This window comes from Amborella trichopoda, chromosome 3, assembly GCF_054954075.1.
Source record: "Amborella trichopoda isolate Santa Cruz 75 chromosome 3, AtrichopodaSantaCruz75HAP2 v2.0, whole genome shotgun sequence".
NCBI lineage: Eukaryota > Viridiplantae > Streptophyta > Magnoliopsida > Amborellales > Amborellaceae > Amborella > Amborella trichopoda.
The window spans coordinates 8,841,188-8,857,715 of record NC_142338.1 but is presented as its reverse complement, the minus strand read 5'-3'; the positions used below and the strand labels follow the sequence as shown (position 1 = coordinate 8,857,715).

At 35.0% G+C, this 16,528-nt stretch overlaps 1 protein-coding gene across 3 annotated transcripts; it reads right to left on the bottom strand.

The window, feature by feature from the left end:
* Window positions 1-2,167: 2,167 nt before the first annotated feature.
* On the bottom strand, window positions 2,168-13,312 carry LOX1 (lipoxygenase 1). 3 transcript variants are annotated; one of them, XM_088863260.1, is made up of 9 exons: window positions 12,878-13,312; window positions 12,181-12,470; window positions 11,847-12,087; window positions 10,827-11,165; window positions 9,387-9,472; window positions 8,445-8,552; window positions 5,647-5,951; window positions 4,123-4,386; window positions 2,168-3,208 (listed from the first exon to the last, which is right to left on the bottom strand). In XM_088863260.1, exons 1-9 carry the CDS (start codon window positions 13,077-13,079, stop codon window positions 2,440-2,442), a joined length of 2,604 nt encoding a protein of 867 aa, XP_088719386.1. In that variant the 5' UTR covers window positions 13,080-13,312; the 3' UTR covers window positions 2,168-2,439. The 3 variants fall into 3 exon arrangements, with proteins under 3 accessions (XP_088719386.1, XP_088719387.1, XP_088719388.1); XM_088863261.1 differs by lacking the exon at window positions 12,878-13,312 and having other exon boundaries at window positions 11,692-12,087; XM_088863262.1 differs by lacking the exons at window positions 2,168-3,208; window positions 4,123-4,386 and adding an exon at window positions 4,696-4,788.
* Window positions 13,313-16,528: the final 3,216 nt, after the last annotated feature.

Genomic DNA, 16,528 nt, shown 5'->3' with positions numbered 1-16,528 from the left:
TATTTTTTGAATTTTAAATGCTTTTTCTTCTTCTTTTTTTGGTAATTCAATAGGGATGACGCGCCTCTATCCTTAGTGATTTTTTAATGTGTTAGGTGAGGATGGAAGTCTAGACCTTAGCTGGGTTCTCGATTCTTTTAAATGCTTGAAAATAAAAAAGTGCCATATTTCTTACTATTATTTGAAAATAATAAAATTTAAAAGTAACAATTATCTTTATCCTATATTGCATGAAACTTTATTCATTCTGACCGTAAAGAAAGATTTCCACTATTGTTAAAAATAAATAAAAATAAAAATATTTCCACTAACCGCTTATTTAAATTGAGAGATTAAATTTTTAGTAAAAACAATTTAGTTTTCAGAAAACAATTTAGTTTTCAGAAAATGTAGAAAACCCTTTTTTTTTGGGGGGGGGGTAAGTGATGTAAAGAAACCTTATTTATTACAAACAAATGCTTGATGGTAAATTATTTTTCAATTGCTTAAATTTAAATTTTTATTTTCTTAGAAAAAACCCCTAATTAGAAAAAAGAAAGTGGCACATTATTTTACTTTTATCCAAAATGCAGATTAAAATTTTGAATTTTACCTTAATTTCTTTAGATGCATGACATCCTTCTTTATATGGATTGTGAGGAGAAATCATTTTTGAAAAATCTCAATTAAATTGTTAATTTATAAATAAAAGTAATAACTAAAAAAATTAGAGATTGTAAAAGTTTGCACAACTCATCAATATTTTTGTTTTTAAATTTTTTATCATTTTTGTGTATTGAAAGTATCAGATATCTTCTAAGAGACAAAGGACTCATTAATATTATATTATAGAAGTATGACACACCTCAAAAACCCATCAAAAAATGTTGTTTTGATGCTAGAAAACCCTTCAATTGAACATCTCAACCTTGATATGTATGAATATGAAAATAAAGATTTCAAGTCCTAAAAGTTGTGCATCTTATTACATATTACATCTTGTTAAAAATTGATGCTAAAAAACCTTTCAATTGAACATGTCAGTATGAATATGAAAAAAAAGACTTCAAGTCCTAAAAGTTGTTCATTTTTTTACATATTATCTAGATTAGTCCGTCTTCAAGATTTTCAAGTTTTCATAGATTTACACAATCTACACCATTTTCAGAGCTTTGAATTTCATAATTACCGGTTAAAAGAGACTTCCAAACCATTGTAACAGCTTTTGACATGGCTCGGAGGTGCAACTTATTTTGATTCTTTGAGGTTGACACCTTTCTAGAAATCTTACCCTTTCAAAATTAAGAAAAATATCTTTCTTTAGTAATATTTGGAAATCAAAAAAGGACGTTATTTTATTATCTTCTTTAGATAGCGCTATTTATTAGGACTTTATCTAGAGAGATCCTGTCAAACTTCGTGAAATTGATAGAAAGTATTTCTCAAATAAAAGTTTCATAATATAAAAAAAAAAAAAAATTCACAATGTCACCGTTACTTTTGTCAATTTCTTTTAGTGCAAGAATGTCACAATCACTTTTGTCTAGAATATCACTCACTTTTATCGGTTAAATTTCAATTTGGAGGGTTGTAAGACTGTTGAAGTACAAAACCAATTTCTCAAACTTTGTGAGACACCCCAAGTTATCCAATTTGATAACTAATCGTCAGGGACAAATACGATGCTCTCTTAATAAAGTTAAATTGTCTCATAGTATACAATCCCGTATAGATCCAAAAAATATGATTTAAATCTTAAAAAATGTGTTTTCTTGAGAAAACATTTATTAAAAATAGATGAGAATTGAAGAAAATGTTGGAAAGGCAAGAAAAATGGAAAAAAAGAACCGAATTTCATTTGAGGGGTTTTTTATTTTGACTCGTTATTCCGATTATTTTAAATCAATGTGAGACGAACATTTCCGGACAAATTTGACAGAATTTGGTGAGAAAATGAAAAAATTTCTCATTTCCATAGAGATTCGAGATAGTCCTTAAACTAACCCAATGAGGATTGGCAAGTCCTGATTCAAACCAGTGATTTTTAACTCACAGGCACGAGCTATTGAAATGACCTCCAATGCCCTAATCTTAACATTAGAAACAATACAATGTAAGGACATTTACTATCAAAATTTTAGGAATAAGTTATCTAGCATCAACATGAAATAACATCTGAAGCCAAACATTTACCACCCACACGACCATAAATCATCCTGAGATCATGAGATAAAAGATTTACAACTTTACATATACCATGACCTTTTAAATGTCCAAATAAAATAAACAAATAAATAAGAAATAGGACTCAAGGACAATTACCAAAGAGATTTTTTCTCATAAAATTATGAGAGCCATGTAGGGGAAACTGTGTGTGTGTTTGTTTGTGGTTGTAAATGAAGACACTAAAATTATGAGAGCCGTGGAGGGGAAAGTGTGTGTGTGTATTTGTTTGTGGTCCTAAATGGAGACACTGTTGGGTATGCCTCTTCCGGTGAGCCCCCCGGCAGTGCCGATATCCGACGTACCAGGGTAGAGGAGCGTGTAGGGCACCTTGACAGGCCCCACCCGGTTCCTAAACTGGTGATCTGAATTCCTGGTCATGATCTGCTGCTCGATCTCCTCCAGCCTCTTTCCAAACCTCTCGAATGCCTCCAGTGCCTGCGCATCGGCCGTCCATTCGGAAGACTCCCTCTGCCCCAAGTACAGCTCGTCGGATGAGTGCCTCGACAATATCTCGATCAAGGACACTCCCAAAAGTGTGAGAGGCTGGTTAGTAATGGTACTCAAAAAGTACCCATCAGGGTCCGACTCGAGTTTCTCATAGTCTGTAGTCCCCGGCTCGGGCATGAAGCGCCGGCTGATGGTGGGGCGGTTGGGCATGTACCCTGCATAGGTATACTGACCAAAATTTACTGCAGCATGAAGAGCAGAGGCAACCCAGATGAGGGTGATAATTGTGTCAGTGAGTTCATGAATGGTGCTCATTTGGGGCCACCATGGCTCGCTGCGCTTGTCACCATGGCCTACATTACGCACCTCGGCCCACCAGGATTGGAGCTCTGTGTCTGATGCGACAGCGGAGTCTAAAGGGTAATAGATGGCGCAGTATTCCTGGACCCAGGTGGAGATGGCGCCCCAAATCTCGAGACCATCGACTGCGTAAGGGTAGTCCTCGATGAGGAGGTGGAGCTTGTGGGGCTTTTTTTCGTCGACCACGGCCATCCCCCTAAGACATGAGAAAGTCATGAGTTGCAGAAAGACAAACGCATTTAGGTGCTGCATGGCAATGCAGTGCTCATAACCATCATGGTAATTATAACATTTACGTGCTGTATGGCATAGCAGTACTCATAACCATTATGGTAATTGATTTACTTGTACCGACTCTAAAATTTAAGGTAAAATACAAAATACTTCATTTATAGGTAGGAAATACAAAGAAGGTCGATCAATCCAATTTTTTTTATTTTATCTAAAATTACCATTCGTCAACCAGAATTTTAATTTTTATTTTAGTTTTTTCATTAGTCGGGCAGTACCTTAACTAGCGAAAAAAATAAAAAATAAAAATTCAGATTGACCGAGGGGCAATTGTAGAAAAAAATAAAAAGAAATGCAAGTTGACTGACTTTCTTTGTAATTTCTGCCTATAAACGAAACATTTTGTATTTTACCTAAAATTTAAAGTCTCTACATAAAGCACTCTAGTTATAAACAAGTACGAAAAAAAAAAGAGTGATTTACGTACCGACCTGAAAATTTTACGTAAAATACGAAATGTTCCACTAATATGTAGAAATTACAAAAAAGATAGGTCAACTCGCCTTTTTTATGTTTTCAAAATTATCCCTCGGTCAACCCGAATTCTATTTCTTCTAGTTTTTTTATCTTTTCCATTAGTAGGGATGTGCCTTAAAACTTAGGACACTGCCCCACAAACAAAAAATCAAAAATTCAGATTGACCGAGAGACAATTTTAAAAAAACATAACAAAATATGAGATTGACTAACCTTTTTTGTAATTTCTACATTTAAGAGAAACATTTTATATTTTACTTAAAATTTTAGGGTCCGTACATAAATCACTTCAAAACAAAATCTTTCTCTCTCTAAAATAATAGAGGGGTGATATGATTCTACCTGTCTAAGAGATCTGCGGGGAGTCCCTGTCTAGTGAAGTCCCAATCCTTGTAGACCACGGCAGACATTTCCATGGCGTATTTAGCAGGAAAGACGGTCATCTCCAATATTCCACCGGCATTGATTAGTATTTGCCTTGCCAATGCGTTGATGTTCATTGTATCTCGAAAATGAGGGTGCAAAAGCTTATGGACGGGATGGAGCACACTTAGCTGTCTATTGCTCGCTATCACAATTGGCTCTATAACTGCATGCGTGTTTAACCTGCCGAACAAACCATTTATTTGTGATATTGTCGATCATCCCCACTAATTCAATGCACAAGACTTCCCCTGAAAAAGCAATATTAGGGGATTTGTTTGACCCTTTTTTTGTACGTACTTTGTCCTGACCTAAGCAAACAATAGCAACAGGTCCAGACCTGGATCCGATTGGACCCGACCTAAAAATTAAAATATCTATATATTTAATTATTTTTAAATATATAATTGCGATACAAAAAATATTACTGAACTCGAACCCAGATCAAAATAGTACTCAAGTCCAAAATTTAGACAAGCACCTGACCCATCCGGTCCAATTTTTGGACCCAGATCAGATCTACCCTTCTAGTTGATGGTCTGGTACGAATCCATTTCCACCCCTAACAAACATGCCAATAAAAATCTGAAAACATAAAGAGTTTTCATATGAGGATAGAGAAAAAATGTTCTTATGGAATATTTATGTACCATATTCCGTACATAATCCTAATAAGATTCATAAAATGATCTGAAAAAAAGCTCTCAAGTCTATATCCAATGGATCCCTAACGTAAACAAAAAGACAAAAATATTCCTTGCCATAGGACTATTTCAAAAGTTCAAAAGTAAGTCAAACTCTACATTTTAGGGTGCGGTTTCATAAGTCAAACTCTACATTTTAGGGTGCGGTTTCCATAAGGTTTCAACCTTAAACAATCCAATTAAAGTACACCTTCAAATTTTATCATAATATATAATTTTGATACAAAATATTTTTAGGATTATCTCAAAATTTAATTTTCTATCTAATTATAAAATTTTAAATTTTAAAAATAGTTAAACTCAAGTAGATCTATAAACAAATGAAAATGTTGAAAATAGAATGTGTTGTAAGATACAATATTTTTGGGACTCAAAATCTTTTTCTTTTCCACAATCATACATCTCAATGTTGAGATTATCAATTAGAGGGTTTTCAACAATTAAACAACCCTTTCCAATGGATTTTTGAGGTGCATCCGTAGTTCTACATTTTAAAGTTGCAACTTTATATAAACTTTTTCCTTTAAAGAAAGAGATGGTGTATTATTACATTAGGTCACAATCTCTTCTAGTCCTTAGATATCAAATTGGATGGTTTGGGTGTATTGCAAAGTTCAAAAAAAAATGTTAATCTTTGAGTCTAGTCAATGACACACTTACAACCTCTTGGTTTGAAATATGACGAACAAGAGTGACTATGACTTGTATTAAAAGTAAATGGTCTATTTATATAATGTACCAATGGCTGATGAGTTGATGAAAGCCAGAATCATTGACAGCAGCATAGGCCTTAGCAAGCAACCAAACATAAGCGTCAATACCACTATCACAAGGGGTGAAAACCTTGTTAATAGCGCCATGGCTTTCACCATCAGGGTGGGGAAGGCTAAGCTCAATGGCCAAGGGCTTGAGGGTCCCATCATTTTGGAGAAATAGGAGGGTTCTTGAAGCATATGTCTTGGTCGTTGTGGAATTGATGCGGTTCAGGTAAGGCATGAAGGTGTCATGGTGATCTAAGATAAACAGTTTATTATTCTTCAACGCCTGTTACAAAACCATAACACACAATTAAACCTCAACAATGTAGTAATTATACTTATATATTAGGGCATGGTTCCTTTTTCTACTAAAACACAATAAGTTAACATTCTTTAAGCACATTTTATTTGTCCAATCGAAAAGAATAAGTTATATCTTGTCAAACTGTTGGCATTGAACACTCCCTAAACCCATCAACCTCTTTCTGGTATCATATTCTATAAAAGATCCCGACTAGAGATAAAATATTGTGAGAAAAATAATGGTTCAATACTCTTGATGAAGTGGTATATCTTAGTGAAAAAGCAAGATTAAAGACAAAAAGTCTATAATAATCGAGTCAACAATCATTGTCAGGTGAAATGAAGACTTGGTACCTTTGAGAGCCTTCGGGAATGCGTTTCACAACCTCATACTATATTTATAGAATAATGTTTTTATATTAATTCCCTATTGGATGTACTAGATTTCATACAAGGGAGACAAGCTGGCCCATATAAATGAGCCGCATCTAAAATGGGGCCAATCCAAATTTATCTCTACTTTATCCAATATTTTAGAAAACAGAAGGGACTAAAAAATTACATAAGAAAAAGCTACGTTTTGGTAATCCCAAAGCCTCGTGCGGCCTTGGGTCTATTTTCAGCCCCATCTCAAAACCTTATCGCAACACTCATGGCCTTGGGTCTATTTTCAGCCCCACCTCAAAACCTTTTCGCAACACTCATGGCCTTGGGTCTATTTTCAGCCCCCCATTGTGGAATTTGGAGCGCTTGAAATATTTCAGGTCCGGTAATTCGAATTAGTGTTTAAAAGAACGTTAATTAGAATTAGAATTAGCTGATTTGGATTGAAAATCATCAAGGCAAGTCGGTTCCCGTGAAATATCAGGAACCAATTGATTCCCTCTATGTTTTGCTCGTTTTCTGAGAGAACCACATTCCATTTGCACAATTCCCAAACACCCTGACTGAATCCGCATGTGGCTCTACACTTGTCTCAGAACCAGCATGGTGAAAAAGCAAAAGTCAGTTTATCGGAGTACTTCCCCAGGTGCAAAGAATTCTAACTTAGCTATTCACTATAGACTAGCTCGTACAAAATAAGCTCAGTTGCCCATGTACAAATGCGGGCTACACAATAAATGTATTTTTTAAATATAATTTGATCTTAATTTTTAAAGAATATATAATCTTTAACATGGAGATCATGAATATGATAAATAAATAAATAAATTTTGAAAAAAAACGAAACATAGAAAGAGGGGAAACATTCTCCTTTTTCGGGTCACTGATATACCTTCTTGCACGTTGAAGCAAAATCCTACCAATAATATATCAATATACTTTAGGAAATTTGTTTCATATGCGGTCCAAAGGTCTAAACCATCCATCTTAGAGAAGGATGCAAATAAGTGGTTCATCTAAAAACTAATGTTTTCTTAATATAACTATTATTTCTAATTTTCAATTTTTTTTTGTTGCTTTTTTTTCATATTCATGATTTGCATGTTAAAGATTATACATTCTCAAAAACTTAGTATCAAATTATATTTAAAAAATATATTTATTGCCAAGCCCGCATTTCTACAATATGCAGGCTGGCCGCATAGAAACTGTGTTCTATACTTTAAGCCAAAGATAATCTCGTCCTGCGGGAGTAGAATGTTCATTTGCTCCCTCGAATAAAACCTTATTTAGTATTAAATTTAGGACTCCAGAGTTTGGGGATGTAACATCTTCAGTCCATAGATTGAACTCAATAAAAATAATTTTGTAATTGTATCCTCTATACACTTGAAAAAAATTATATCTCGATATTGAATAGAGATCTTTTAATTTTTAGACGGTAAAATCTAAGTATTAGAAGATTCAAGTCTCAATTTTTTTGAAAATAATAATTTAGTAATTCTCGAGTGGTTCCCAAAATTTCAAATTGAGAAAATTCCCCCAAAGAGGAGTTATAACAGAAGGAGTAGAAATAAACTATACTCTACGGGAGCATCATATACATGTTCATACTTTAAAAAAATGCTTTTGTTGTGAAACATGTAACTAGACCAAACAATGAAGAAAGGACATATTCAGAGCTTTGGCCCATTTGCGTTATGGCCACATCAATCCCACCACTATCCCATTCAAGAAAAAGAAAGGGCAATCAAACATCAGCTTCTCCCTGAAAAGGAAGTGATCCGGTCGCACCTTCTAGTATAGGTACCTTGGATCAAATGAGGGGAAGGTTTCTGATTATAAAAGGCGATCTCAACAAGTACAAAACACTTATGAATTAATTAAATAATATTTTACTTTAATTTTGGTAGATTGATTAGGTTAGAGTATGTAACTTATAGAATTATAGTCTTATCAAGGACATGAACTTTGATAGAGCTGAATGAAACACAAGATTTATATACTCGACGCCGAATAGTTAGGACAATGCTCGGATGATGATGAAGCTAGGTTTAAACAGTGAAATCTTAAAAGAGTTTGTTTGTACTACCTCATCCACCGTTAATCCCCGTAGATTGCTTTCGATATGATGTGACCTGATGCTACTATCTTGGTTCCCATACTTTGAAGCATCTAATTTGCTCTTTGGTGGAAATTCCTACACGTCAAAAGTCTCATTTGAATTACAAGTTAAGATAAGATGCCCACGAAACTTCAATTTGAGCATCATCTAGACCATAGTTAAAGATAATTTTTCATTGGAGGAATAAATAGTCTGAGAATTGTCAAAGAAATGTTGGTTTAGGGAGAGAAAAGCTTGTCCTCACTCCTCTGTTAATTTAGAGAGAGAAAAGTTTGGAAATGCTAGTTTAGAAAGAGAAAAGTTTGGAAATGTTAGTTTAGAGAGAGAAAAGTTTGTCCTCAGTACAAGGCACTTCAACCTTTTTTTTCTTTTTTCTTTTTTTTTTTTTTCACGGAAAAAGTTTTTATACTTCTCCTACAGCATAGAAGCCATCCAACTTTGATCAAGAGAACCACTCACTGTTTGATCTTAGATCAGACGTCTCAAAGTATTTTATTTTTTTAGTTTTTTTTTATACAAATTGTATGAATATGAAATTTCGTACGTGTAATCTTCTCATTGGGGCACACTTATAAAAAATGTTTAAAATAATTTTTCGATAAAATATAATGACCAAAATACCCCTTGAAACTTTCAAAACCATTTTGGTCATTTAATTTTATAAGAAATATTTTTTTAATATTTTTTGCTAGTGCGAGTTTGAGTTTAATAGCAGATTGGATATCGAAAATTTGGTGTCAAAATACTTTATAAAAAAAAATAAAAAATAAAATAGTGTAAAAACGTGACATTGTAATTGAAACAATCTTGAAGAGTTGGATGAGGAGAAGTGTAGAGGAAGCATAGAAACCTTGCCCTTTTTTCGTACCATCCCAAAAAGTAACAAATTAGTTAGGGACAAAATCTTACTTTTAGGCTTCGAATGACAACAGGATTTACACCTGCCAACATCTCTCTCGCGTATTCCTCATCGCTCCTCCAAGCCATTGTATCCTCTGTTTCCAAACACCATCAAACAATATATCATTCTATAAAGCACCATCAAACAATATATCATTCTATAAAGGAAAAAGTTTATATAAGGATGCTAACTTATAATGGAGAACTATGGATGTCTCTCAAAAATCCATCGAAAAAGGTAGTTTTAATGTTGAAAAACTTTTTGATTGATTATCTCGACATCTAGTTGTATGACTATGAAAAATAAAAAGATTTTAAATCTCAAATGTAGTTCATTTTACAACATATTATGTACACCATCCATTTTCAAGATTTTCATATGTTAATAGATCTACTTGATTTTAACCATTTTTAAAATTTAAAATTTTATAATTAGATATAAAAATAGATTTTGAGATAATCTTAAGAATATTTTACATCAAAATTATATACCATAATAAAATTTGAAGGTGCACCTTACCTCTACACCTACGGATGCATCCGTATGCCAACTGCACCCTTCTATAAAACCAAAAAGAGGACCCCATTTATAAAGAAAAAGTTTATATAAGGTCTCAACCTTATGCTCTAGAGGTAAGATGCACCTCAAAAACCTGTCGAAAAAGATTGTTTCGTCACTAGAAAATTCTCCAATTGATGATCTTAACCTCGATATATATGGACATAACAGAAAAAATTGATTTTCAAGGCTTAAAAATAGTGCATTTTATCACATAGCATCTAAATCGTTCATTTTCAAGATTTTCAAGATTTTCAAGATTTTCGAGTGCTCATAGATATATTAGATTTGCACTATTTTTCGAGCTTTCAATTTCATTATAGAGGGTGAAAAATAGAATTTTAAGCTATGATAAGAGTTTTGGCACCGAAAATATATATTTTAATGAGATTTTGAAGTGCAATTGTTTAAGGTTGTCATCTTATGCAAACCTCACGACATTGAGTGTAGTTTGTATAAGGCCAAGGACCTAACAAATTAAAATAATGTGTACCTTCAAATTGATTAGAATCTTTATGATAGCCTAAAAAATTATTTTCACCTCAGATTATAAAATTTCAAGATCCAAAAATAGTATAGATTGAGTATATCTACAAACACATGAAAATATTGAAAATTGACCGTCCAGATAGGACATTACATAATGTATTGCTTCTAAGACTTGAAATCTATTTTCTTCTTCTTAAGGTCGAGGTGATCGAATTGAAGACTTTTCAGCATCAAAAGAACTCCCTCTAGTGAATTTTTGAGGCACGCTTTAATTTAATTTTGTAGGGCTTCACCCTTATATAACCTTTTTCTTTTATAATTTATTCACAATGCTCATCTTTCAAAATGAAACATGTCACAACTAAAGGATCTCTCTCTCTGTCATGGTTTTAGAGTTTTACCTTGTATGACTTGAGGCAATGGGTAGTTGAGGAATCTCTCTCCATCAGTTCTAAGAAGTTCTTTGATCATTTCGAAAGGGATCAATCCTTTTAATGTGTCAAGGGCTTGAGTTTCAGGCAACTTGACCCCACCCTCGTACATCTTCATCACATCTTCGAAGCTATCGAACTCCTTTGGTGTTTTATCAAACAAGGCCTTTATCTCAGGCACCAAGAACTGAACAATGGACTTCAAAGCATAGGCCAAGAAATCAGACATCTTCAGGTGCCCAAACCTCTCGTCTCTTGGGACATAAATGTCAAGACTTAGCAATGGCAATCTGCTCTCGATCTTGGGATCTAAAACAAAAAAAATCATAAATCACAACAAATGTGAGATTTTCTTTCGTCATGTGAGATTTTCTTTTGTCATTTCGATTAGGTTTCCTGTTATTGTTTTCTTTTTATTGTTTTCTTTTTCTTGTTATTGTCATTTCGATTAGGTTTCTTGTTAGGTATAGAAGGTTGCAACCTTAAAATGGAGAATACATATGCACCTCAAAACTCTATTGGAAAACGATGGTTTAATGTTGAAAAAATCTCTAATTGATCATCTTGACATTGAAATGTATGAATATAAAAAATAAAAAATAAAAGTCTTAAAAATAGTATATCTTGAAATACATTATCTAGACCATCCATTTTTAATGTTTTGATATGTTTATAAATCTACTTGATTTTAACCTTTTTTGGAGTTTAAAATTTGATAATTAGATATAAAAATGGATTCTGAGATAATCCTAAGATATTTTTTTAACAAAAATTACATATTATGTTATGATAAAAGTTGGAGGTGTGCCTTAATTGGATTGTTTAAAGTTGCAACCTTATAGAAACCGCACCGCACCCTTCTTGTTATTGTTTTCTTGTTAGGATTCATTCGTCATTTCCAGGACTTCAAAGTCCTTAAAAGCCTGAACCGCTACTGTTTGGTTTAGAGCTTCCATGCACAATAAATGAGAGGGAGAGGTCTGATTTCACCTGTTTTTGTGGGCGGTCGTCCTGTTCTTCCTCTGCGAGGGTAGGGGAACTCTACGGAACCTCCAAGAACAGGACGAACGAGGTCAGGACCATCATCTGGTTTGCCAAGATCATTGTAATAAGCATAGTCATAAACTCGATCCCACTCTTTAAGCTCTCCAACTCCATTTCCCCTCAAGTTCAACAGTTCCTCTTCTCTGAGATTCTTCAATGCTAATGGTGTCTCACCAGGGAGATAACTCTACAACAAAACAAATCAAAACCCACTGTCAAAACACTCTCTCTCTCTCTCTAAACCCACTGTCAAAAACCCTCTCTCTCTCTCTGAGCCTACCTCGTTGGAGAAGAAGATGCGATCGGATGTGTACTTCTTGGAGGGATAAACCCAAGAGTTGCAGACAAAGTGAACCCTGCCCTTCCCGGGAACATGGTGTAGAGTGAGGGACTTGAGATAGAACTGACCATGATGCTCGTTCCTTATTACAAAGGCACCAGGAGTACCAAAGCTCTCGTCCCACTCGAAATCGACGGTGAATTGGGCCTCCCCAACAGCAAGACCCACCTGTTTCTTGCCCCATTCCTCCAAGTATGCCGCTTTCCCCAGCTTACCTTTCAATCCCCTCTCTGAAATCAAAGCAAATGACACCAGCCATAGCACCTGACTCAGAGTTTTAGAGAGAGAAAGAGAGAGAGAGAGAGAGAGAGAGAGAGAGGTGGCAGGGTTTGCAGTTGGGTCATAGAGAGAGAGAGAGGTGGCAGGGTTTGCAGCTGGGTCAGAGAGAAAAGGTTGCAGGTTTACAGGTGGAACGCGTTGACTGGTCTCACCACATGCAAGGAGTCCAGGACCCCCTTTTTTTTCTTTTTTCTTTTTTTTTTTTTTTTTTTTTGCATTTTGTTGTGAGAGAGAGAGAGTTGAGCCACTGTGCATGGATAGAGAGAGAGAGTTGAGCCACTGTGCATGGAGAGAGAGAGAGAGAGAGTTGATCCACTGTGCATTGAGAGAGAGAGAGAGAGGGGGGTTATATTAGTACCTGGATCAGCATGAGTGGCGCTCACAAGGTGCAGAGAGACCCGTTTTCCCAAGAACTCATGCAAGCTATCGAGGAAGGATACATGGAAATCGTTGAAATCCAAAACATTTTTCTTCTGAAGCACCACCGATCCTTTCATTGTTGAGCCCTTTAATGGACGTGCTCTCCTTCTGCCCAAGAGGCAGTTCAACAAATCCCGCATCTTCAACAACAACTCTAGAGAGACAGAGAAACTAGCGAATGGGGAAGTAGAAGAAGAGAGAGGGGGAATAAGCGGGAAAATTAGAGGAAACTTGCCTTTATACTCACAAAAAGGTGGGGAAGAAGGTATTAGAATTAAGAGAGAGAGAGAGAGGTGGGGGGAAGTAATTGTGTGTAGACCTACGAGTTATGAAACTTCATGGAAAGGGAGAGAACTCTATTTCCTCATGCCCAAGTTTTGAGATCTGGAAATAAACCTTCTTTCAAAAATATTAAGTTATGCTAAAATATTTCCTCTTCTCTAAGGACTATACTATTCATTTCCTCCCTCTTGCAAAGATATCTTTTCGATCTCAAAGTTCATCCTCTAGGGAAAAAATTTATGTAAGGATGCAACCTTATAATGTAGAACTACGGATGCACTTCAAAAGGTAGTTTTAATGTAAAACCCTTTGATTGATCATCTAGACATCAAAATGTATCACCATGAAAAATAAAAAGATTTTAAATCTAGAATATTTTACAACATATTATCTACACCGTCTATTTTCAAAAAAATTATATGTTTATAGATCTACTTTATTTTAATCATTTTTTAAATTTAAAATTTTATAATTAGATATAAAAATAGATCTTTGAGATAATCTTAATAACATTTTACATCATAATTATATATCATGATAAAATTTGAAGGTGCACCTTACCTCTACAGCTACATATGCATCAGTATGCCAACTGCACCCATCATCTAATATTGTTATATGGTTCCTAAAGACCTGGACCTGAAAAAGTAACCTAGCTAGGTGGTTTGACGAAGGGAGTAGATGTGCAGTAGGTGCAGTATATGATCCCGCCGGAGCACTGTATATCCTATTTTGACATAATAGTCGATTACTATTTGTACCCATTGTATTTGCAGTCTAATCAAAATGACATGAAATCTTGACCGTTTATTTATCACTCCCCCAGTACATAATAATGTTTTTTCCTTCTTGATGTATTCTCTGTACGCGGTTTTGCGGTATTTTCGGGAACCAGTCATGATCGGCATTTGGAAGGGGAGAAAACCTTTCACCAAGCATCCACGGCATGTCCTTTCGACGAAAGTGTTCACAATTTCTTACCACCATTCCACGAAAGTCGGAAGTGGTCATAATTTCTTTGGGTTTTGTATATAATGACGTCATTTACTTTTCATATAAAATGGTCACAATTTTTTACAATCATTTAAAAACAAATTTTATTCTTTGGATGTATCAGTTCGAAAAATAATAATTTGAAGTTTAAACTTATTCAATGGAATAATTGTAACCACTTAATCTCACATCCAATGGTCAAGATTAATGCGACCACCTTATATAATAGGTAAATGATCTCATTGGGTACTTTTCTATTTCTCTTTATTGTAAAGGCACATGAAAAAAGCATTTTGATAGGTCATGGCAGAGGGCCTCTTTTCATGTAGGAAAGTATAAAAATGGAGTTAAGGGCATTATCATAATTTTCCTTGTTTAATTTTAGGTCAAGCATCATATCATAGGATTCTTTCTCATCAAATAAATTTTGGGATGCCGAGACGGATCTTGGCAACTACCGGTCAATGTGCACTGTATTTTTTGGATTCTTGGAAATCATCCCAAACTAGTTTGATGGGGCCGTTATTAAAGAGCAATGATCTAATGCAACAATTGTATCATAGTATAATACAACGATACTTCTAAAAAATCATGTTTGTAGTATTTGTTTGACTTCAAATTTTGTATACACACTATATTCATCTCAATAATCAATCCTTCCAAAAAAAAATTTCAATTTAAACCCTAGATATGGTGAAAATAAGTCCTCTCAAAAAATGAATCTAGACCATTCATTTTGTGAATTTCAAGATCTTAGCTTTTATAGGCTCAAAATCATTTTTTTTTTTTTTAACATTGTTCATCTAATGATATAATAAATCCACCCAAAAAAATTGAAAATTAAAAAATTCTTCTATGGCCTAGATCTAAACATCTTACCAAAATGAATGGCCTAGCTTCAAGTTTCATTGTTGATGATGGAAATTGATTTAGAGCTATAATGAAGATTTTGCTAAAAGTGCTTTTCAAAAACTAAGATTTGAGGTGGAGCTTTATTTTGTTTTCATAAGGCCTATGCCCTATAAAAACTTCATCCTATTTAAATCCTTTCGTCGTTAAGATTTTGAAATAGGGTAATTTTCTCATTTTAGGAGTAATGAAACGGACACTTTTGGGCGAAAATGAAACGGACTTACCAACGGTAATCTGCGCTTTTGTAGAGGCCATTTGTAGGGGAAATTTTTTTAAAATCCAGCTACCTCAAATTGAGAATCCTCTATGATGATCCGATTTCGTAGGAGGGTGATCCTGGTCAGGGTTGTTAACGGGTCGGGCCTGTTCATAACAGAACCTGGTGTGAATGTAGTCCCAGCCTGGTCTTGGAAATTGGATTTTGGGCCCAGCATAAAATCGAGGTAGTGAGAGTCGAACCAAAAAAATGGAGCCAGGCCCCAGGTAATCACAGAAACAAGTTTTCAGAAAACCTATATAACATCCATCTATTTTTGCAGTGCCCCTGGATAAAAGAAACTATCTCGATGGAATTAGCTTATATTAGAAAAAATTAGGCAATTCTTTGGCTAGTGCTTCTCAATGCAACACACCTTGTATTTTCCTTTCGACAATGACACGTCTTATTTCTTTGATCAATGGATGCTTTATGTTATCGTTAAAAAAAAAAAAAACACAAGTGGATCCCATCGGCAACAAGTTACATGCACTTGATAGCAGCTGTTACAAGCCTCTATCTCATTATCAGCTAGTATACAAGCATCCATTTCATCAACAGCTAGATGACCGTTGGATGCTCCACACGCAGATGACTGTCGGATCCCCCTACGAGTTGGGCTCACAACAAGCCACGAGCCCAACCCGCACACCTGCTCAGGCAAGGGGCACCTCTTGCGAAGTGCGCCATCAAGTGACTTTGCGCCCACGCATCAATGGCTAGATAATTGTTGGATCCCCCTATGAGCTAGGCTCATAAAAAAATAATGAGCCACAAGCCCGAACAAGTGCTCGGGTGAGGGGCACCTCATGCGAAGTGCGCCATTAAGCTATTTTGTGTGCCCACGCTCTCGCACATGCACACTTCATATGCTCCGCACATACACCTTCTCTCTCCTTTGTAGTTAAAGCCTATCACATGAGAATACATATTCTTAATTACACCTCAACAAACTCTCTCCTCAATGTGGGACTCAAACCCACATCTCTCTCTCTACAAAAGCAAATTAGGAAACAAACACAAAACCAAGATGTTATTTTGAAATACATACAGGTATTTTTAAATACCAAAAATACTAACAGGTTAGGACCAAAAGAATTGCATGATCTTCTAGTTCGGAACCTCGAATGAAAACCTACACTTTGA